Source organism: Mytilus edulis, chromosome 6 (genome assembly GCF_963676685.1).
Source record: "Mytilus edulis chromosome 6, xbMytEdul2.2, whole genome shotgun sequence".
Classification (NCBI taxonomy): Eukaryota; Metazoa; Mollusca; class Bivalvia; order Mytilida; family Mytilidae; genus Mytilus; species Mytilus edulis.
The window spans coordinates 72,516,077-72,523,960 of NC_092349.1; the positions used below are offsets into that span (position 1 = coordinate 72,516,077).

Here is a 7,884-nt window from a genome sequence, read left to right on the forward strand (position 1 = left end):
GCGGTCGAAGAACGTCATGTTAGAATGTTACAAATATATATATTAAAGAAACAAAACTTATACAAATGTAGGTTTACCTAAATTCTACACGTAATTATTAACATAGTAGAAGAAGATCGGCATTTACTACGATAATACTATAAGCCTTCAACATCTGTTAAAATAATTATTGTTCTTCTAAAAAAGAAACTCTTGATCTCAAGATTGTAAAGTCCAAACTTTTTCTTATTGCCATCATAAGTCATAGGAAATATAAGGAGAAAGTAACTGAACTTCCAGTTGATCTTATTGTCAGCAATTTATGCACGCATTTTCTTTGAAGCTAAAAATTATTCTCCCTCCATCCATTTTAGATGATGCCTTCATATTATTTTCAAAGACCTGTAAAGATTTCAGATCTGGAGGGGAAACCTATCTAGAAAATTTTAACACACCACCAGTCAAATTTTAAAAACCCGTTACATACTTTTAACCTTTTCAATTTTAAGAGCTAAGTTGGTGTTATTGAAGAGTAGCATAATATTTCCCACAGAAAGTCTATTTCTATTAATATTTCTATTAGTTTAATTTTGTCAATTGTCCACTTAAGCTTAGAGAATCACTGATGTGACATATATTGTCAACACGCGTATATAATGCAGTAAAATTAGAATGTAACCTGTTTTTACAGAGTATAAATTCAGATAACAACGATTAAATTGGTGCTCCTTACAAGGGGCTTCACTCTTTTTAAAATCATATTGATTGGCACTGATTTTCGAACTTGCCTAAGAGACTGCTGATATAAACATATGATACAAATGTTATAAAAATATGGCAAGAATGTAAATAAACTCTTCATAATAACCAGGAACGAACTTTTATATTTACGCCAGACGCGCGTTTGGTCTACAAAAGACTCATCAGTGACGCTTGAATAAAAAAAAATGTTGACAAGGCCAAATACAGTACGAAGTTGAAGAGCATTGAGGACTAAAGATTCCTAAAAGTTTTGCCAAAAACAGCTTAGGTAATCTATTCCTGAGGTAGAAAAGCCTTAGTATTTCAAAAATTGAAAGTTTTGTTAACAGTTGATTTACAATTATGAATGTATCAATGATAACTGAAGTCAACACAGAAGTGCTAACTACTGGGCTGGTGATACCCTCGGGGAATTAAAACTCAACCAGCAGTGGTGGCGACCCAGTGGTTGTAAAAACACATTATAGATAAGAGCGCTAACAAGATCAGACAGACGGACGCACATACCCGTAGGTATCTAAAAGGAGGGACACACGCCCGATGTTTCTATATCCCCTGTAACGCGTTGAGCAAGAGACAAAAAGAAGAAACACTATCACAAATAGCAGTGTTGAAGAATACTCCCTCCCTTTTCAACTAAGAATATCCATGACACCACAATGCTTTATTAAAGTATTGCTAATTATGTTAATAATTTCGTTATCACTACTTTTGCACAATCTGTAACTTTAAAAGGGAGGTAAAATTAATGATAAAACAATTTTAAATATAAATATTCAGTTAGATAAGCATTTCACCGTTTGAAATACTGCAAATGGTTTATCCCTAAATCTTAGAATTCATGTTAAAATTTATATGTTGAGAGGTAGTTTGTCAACTCTTATATTCCAGACAGTGTTTTACCTTGTACTGTCTCTTATCGTCGATTTATTGAATTGTACACCAATTCATATTAATACATCTTATGTCTGTGAAAAAGGCATTTACAAGTTCCGTTCAGTCATTAATGTTGAATCAATGATAAGGTTTCATTGATAACCTTTATTAAATGTATTTGAAACATTTTCTTTTAAAACATGATGAGTGGTTGTGTTTTGTTGGTGTTCCTTTTGTTGATCGTGCCTATATAACGAGTCGACCCCTTTCCAATTGAATTTTACAGCTGATTCATATTCCCTTGTGCTAGGTGAGGAGGGATGACGCTAACAAAATGGTTATCCTGTCATATTCATTATGTGTTTGACTAAAGTCAGTAACCTGTAATTTTATGGTTTTCATTGTTTGTTTTCTGACATATTTCTTTTTCGTTATTTGTTTTACCTTATAAACGGCCGTTGGATTTCTCGTGTAAGATTTTTCATTTTGTGGCATTCATTGCTTACTATACAGTATGGATTTTGCTTATTGTTCAAAGCCGTAAGGTAACCTATAGTTCTTAACATCCACAACAATTGGTCTCTAACGGATAGTTATTTCGTTGGTAATCATAACTAACCTCATAATGTTTATGATTATTACATTTATCAATATAAACAGCAACAAGACACCATACTGTCTGTAGTAATAAACACAACACATACCGCATTAGTAGCGCTATCTTGGTAATACCAGTCAAGCGCACAATTTTAAATGTGTAACCTTCTATAATTCTCATAATGTTTATGAGTTTAACATTTGATTATTATGAAGATAAAAGTAATGAGAGGTACTAGTAGTATGAGTGCTTATGACAAAAATTTTCATAAATAATAAAAAAACAGTTATCAATATAAACAGCAAGGAGTCACCATGATGTCTACGGTAATGAACACAACTTATACCGTATATGTAGTTGAAGCTTGTTTATATCAACCAGGCGTACAATTTTAAATGTGTACCTTACGAACTACCTATTCATACTAATGAAATTTTTCACGAATATGATAAGGTTTGAGCGAGTACTAACAATACTGTTTTATTTCCATACTATAAAACTTTATTCGAAGTAAGCAAACGTGATAACATGTAATCAAAGATTCGATTAATTTCTAAATAGTAAATTATAAATCATACCGGCAGTTAATCAACACCACAGAGGAGTGTTTGTTTTGGCAAAAGGCGAGGGAGGAAAAATATATATGCACCTATATCTGTTCTAGGAATAGAGACATTTATTCTAAGCTGCGTGTGTGGGTCCTCCCTAGGTTGTTTTGAATGAATAACTTCACTTGGCCTAACCAACAAAACATTTCCCGTGGTACTTTAAATACTAAAGTTGAATAAATCGCAATATAACATAGTTAATGCAATGATCGTAGAATGAAAATTGATGTATATAGTTATCAAAGGTACCATGATTATAAGTAAGTACGCAAGACGCGCGTTTCGTCTTCATAAGACCCATCCGTGATGCTTATTTCAAACTATTTATAAGCCAAACAAGTACGAATTTGAAGAGCATTGAGGATTGAAAATTCCAAAAAAATTGTGCCAAATACGCTAAGGTAATCTATTCCTGGGATAAGAACATACCTAGTTGTTCAAAAAAATTCAAAGTGTAGAATGAAAAATCGATGTATCAGGTACTATCTTCGACGTTAAAATTAACATGTATTTCTTTACATTAATCAATGGAAAAAGGCAAAATTCCTTTTGCACTTTCTGATCAGAACATACAGTGTATGTGCTAACACAATTATTTCGCAACTTTGTAAATTATAAATCAACACTTTTTTAGAGAATGGATCGTGTAAAATCGTTCTATTTTATGTATTTTATTTATGAAAAATTTAATAAAAACATATTTAAAACATAAAGATGATTTCATAACATAATTTATGTCAACTGTCAAACTAATCATTTCATCGACAAATGTGTAGCTGTGACGATACAAAATTAAAGATAATACATAATTAAACAGACTTTTCAAATCAAAGCATACAGTCGGGCCTCATTATTCAAGTTAGTCACTAGCAACTGCTTCTTTGAATTATTAAAACAAAGTGAAGTAGGACGATCAAGCCCATCGCTTGCTGTTAACACTTCTCTATAGCGTTGTCCGTCAGGGGAGATAACTACAACATTGTTCGATCCCTTACCCACCACATACAAATTACCATCCATATCTACATCAATACCACGAGGATCTTTCAGAATGCTGCCATTTTTGAATGTCCATTGCGGTTTACCTTGTTGATCGTAACAAGTAACGGCATGTGGTTCCGAGTTTGTGTGATATATTTGGTTTCGAAATGTTGCAATGTAACAGTCAAAAGGCATTTTATCTCGGACTATTTGTGTACTTGACTCATCGGAAAGATTGATCATTCTGATTCCTTTGTTATAACCGGAATATATTAATTCATTTTCTCTAAGTGCTATGCCATAAATACACGAGTCGAGTGTAATTGTTTTCGTGATTTGTTTTCTTTTAACGTATATAATAAAAATACAATGCTGACTTGAACCACCAGATGTTACGGCTAATGTATCGTCCTTACTAATATACAGTATATCTAATACGTAACACGGCATCTTCACCTCAAAGTCTTTTGATCCTTTATCACTGAAAACTCTAACTGCACGATCATTGTAGTAAGTAAATGCCATTCTACCATCTGGTATCAGGCAACACCCGTAGACGTATCTTCCTTCAGTTGCTACTGCTGTTTTGTGCATCTGCAGCTTTATATTCTCAATGGATCTTGTTTGAACGTTTGGTACCATTATCTGTGCATGTGTAGTCTTCTTTCTGCTGAGAACGATGTCACATGGTTTAGTTTCAATCTGTACTTCTCCAAAACGTTTGATATTGGACATGATATCCTGAATAGCAATGTTGGTTCTATATTCTAGATGACATTGCTTCAATTCCTCACCTTCCACTATGGATTGTAGGAATTTATCATTTATATTAATGTCTTGTTCGATTTGCTTAAGTGCGAGAAAAATCTGAAGGTCTGAGGCGTGTTGTTTAATGTTTGCAAAGTTTTGCTGGTATTTGGTTGTTTCTTTTTCTCTCTGTTCAAGTGATGACAACAACTGACAAATTTTCGAGTTCTGGGTTTCTTCAATAGAATTAAGTTGTTTTATCAAATCTCCTTGTAATTTGTCCAGATGGTTGTTGATTGTTGTACGGGTCTTTTGAATTTCTTTTTCAATTTGTTTTCTTTTTTCTTTCAAATTCAACAGATTCTTCTGCTGATGTTGACTGATTTTCTTTAAATTTTCTGCTACTTCAACCAATGTTTCTTCAATATCGTGGAAGGCATTTGAGGTTTTTACATTTTTAATGACGTCTTCTAAATTATCGATATCCAGGCATTCTTTATGAGTTTCAACTATACATTTTCTGCAGCAGGGACGTTCGTGTTTCCGGCAATACATTATAAATTTGTCATTATGTGTGCTACAGTATTGAGTGATTTTAAGTACTTCACTTGGTAATGTTTTATATTCCTTTATTGTTATGGTGTTGTGGTTTCTGGTTCCCTTGGATAAACTATGGTGTTCCTGACAATCTTGACAAAGCCCTTCATCACATTCCGTACACCAGATTATTGATGGTTTGTTGATGTGTCGGAGGTCACACACACCACAACTTTGGGAGGATGAGGCCATATCACAAAACTGCAAGATAATATCAAATCAAATATAATTAAGGCTATTGTTCAGAATGCCTTTCCCGGTCTTTTTTTGAAGGGATACAAGTTCCCAAATTATTTTGTTTTGTTGAAAATATTTGTCAATATGTAGATAAAGGAAACGGTAACATGTTGTGGACTTGAATGCGAAAATAAAAAAGTAATTAAACACTAAGTGTACTTAATAGCATGCAGCAATTGTTTGTTAGACATTAAGCTTATACTCAATTGTAATGATAGTTTTGTATTCTGTATGACATATTTGGCTGTTAACTTCTTTGATAAAAGCAATCTTGAAAAACTCCTGAAACAGTCTATAGTTTGTAGAGATATTTTCCAAAGTATTAAGAGTGGAGCAGGGACATATACCAAAATCATTTTTGTAACAAATTGTATTAAATAAAATGTTAATTTGTATAAAACATATTTTTGTATAAATCCTTTGTTCGCATATGTTTTTCAAGAACTATATCATAAATATGTAAAGTGCATTTTGAAGCATTTATAAAACCAGAGGATTCTTTCTGCACTTAAGTGTCCAGCTTATATTAACCTGTTCATTTATTTATTTAATCAACATTGTTTTCATAGTCTAGACTTATTATAACAATTTTTGAAATGTCAACTTCATTCATACCTTCTTTCTAAATCATAATGACTATAAGATGCCAAACTCGAATATTATATAGCCCATAATATGTTAGATGGATTTGGCTTAATTATGTCCCCTTGAACCATATTTCTCGTACTTGTTTATGTACATTTACACTTACTAGCTTCTAGTAATCCTGTTGAAGATATCGTTTTCACGACAAATAAAAATAAATATTGTCACTTGAATAAGACATAAACAAAGAAATTATCAGTGTAAAAATAAAAACAAAAATATGAAGTTATTAATGATCCACAACATATCAAATGACATACGCGTCATCGTATGATATGCAACAATGCAAAATCCATATCATGAAGTAATCTACAAAAGAACCAACATGACCAAATGTAAAACAACACAAACGAAAAATTAAGTATGTAATTTTTTTCAATTGGATCCCAAATACGAAAAAAAAAATAAAAAAAATAATGAAAACACACCACAGCTAGTTGACATTACAAAAACGAAAGTCGATATTTTCAAAGGTAAATACGTACATGTAGGCCGGAAATATTTTTACCAATAAATCATTCTAAATGTCTACTTAGCTTTTGTTTGCATAATTATTCTTATAAACATTAAGAAAATATGTTTTTTACCTTAGTAAATACGCACCGGATGGTATTTCAACTAGGATGGTAATTGGTCACGTGATCGTTATAGAAACTTTTATCTGGCGGGAATATTTAAATTTGCATTTAATGTACAAATGTTATTATTACAAATATCATATATCTTTGTTGTCTTTTTATACAAACCAAGCTTTGATAAAAGATCACATATAACATTTATATTTTACAAACGAATTGTGTTAGTGATTTAATACTTTAGAGTTTTAAATAAATGTGTTGAAAAAGTTATTTTATTCTATTTTTTAGAGGTCTTGTTTTTCGTTTATCTGCGCTCTATAATGTTTTTGTCAGCATTGAAAATCAAGAAAGTCTCATATTTGTTTTACAAGTTAAATTTAGGTAAATACAGATACTGATATATTGATTGTCTTCATTGAAGGGAAAACTCTTTACAAAATTCGTTAATCTAAGCTGTTTTAAATATGTTGACTTGGGAAAAAAAACTGTGTTTCGTAATGGTTTAATAATCTAATACTTGTAATATGTTTTATTCAAAAACAAGTATGGACAAATCTCAATCTGGCTAGACATGTTTTGGATTTCATTGGGTTTATCTCATGCTTATTATGGAATATGGCATGTTATGAAAGATAAAATATATAAAATCTATTTGAAAGTTTGTGTTTTCTTGTTTTTTTGTCATTGTTTTCTTATCTAAAGAGTCGATCATCTTTAAAGTTGAGTCACACGTGCTGTTCCACCGCTGATAGGGAACGATTGAACGCTAACAAAGTAATCCTGTCACATTTTTTTATGTGCCTGTCAACAATCAGTAAACCTTTATTTATTTGTGGTTGTCGTTGGATGTTGTGTAACATATTTGTTTTTCGTTTATTATTTTACCTTACAGAAGACCGTTGGTTTTCTTGGTTAACATTTTGTCATTTACCTGCCTTCATAGCTGACTTACGTTTTTTTTATTGTTCAAATGAGCAGGGTGATCAGTATAGTTTCTAACATCCATGTTATTTGGTCTCTGGGGAATAATTATTTCATTGGTTATCATATTTCATTTCATTATGTTTATGATTATATTTAAACGTTATGAATGTGAAATTAATGGGTAAGTAGTAGCCAATGGCACTTCATTCTATCAGAAACAAAAGAAACAGTTATATTAACATGTACATGGGAACCTGTGGTTTTCAAAAATGAGTACATTATTCACCGTATAGTAAGCTGAACGTGGTTCATATAAAGCAAGCGCACAATATTGATTATGAATGTGAAACCT

General features: G+C 31.7%; 1 protein-coding gene across 2 annotated transcripts; it reads right to left on the reverse strand.

Annotated features, from left to right (window-relative positions):
• Positions 1-2,693: 2,693 nt before the first annotated feature.
• On the reverse strand, positions 2,694-6,687 carry LOC139528338 (uncharacterized). 2 transcript variants are annotated; one of them, XM_071324277.1, is made up of 2 exons: positions 6,634-6,679; positions 2,694-5,349 (listed from the first exon to the last, which is right to left on the reverse strand). In XM_071324277.1, the coding sequence occupies exon 2, from the start codon at positions 5,338-5,340 to the stop codon at positions 3,646-3,648; it is 1,695 nt and encodes a 564-aa protein (XP_071180378.1). In that variant the 5' UTR covers positions 5,341-5,349; positions 6,634-6,679; the 3' UTR covers positions 2,694-3,645. The 2 variants fall into 2 exon arrangements, with proteins under 2 accessions (XP_071180378.1, XP_071180377.1); XM_071324276.1 differs by having other exon boundaries at positions 3,537-5,349; positions 6,618-6,687.
• Positions 6,688-7,884: the final 1,197 nt, after the last annotated feature.

Excerpts from the sequence above, each read along its gene's own strand:
- LOC139528338 (XM_071324277.1), bottom strand. The coding sequence starts at position 5,340 with ATGGCCTCATCCTCCCAAAGTTGTGGTGTGTGTGACCTCCGACACATC.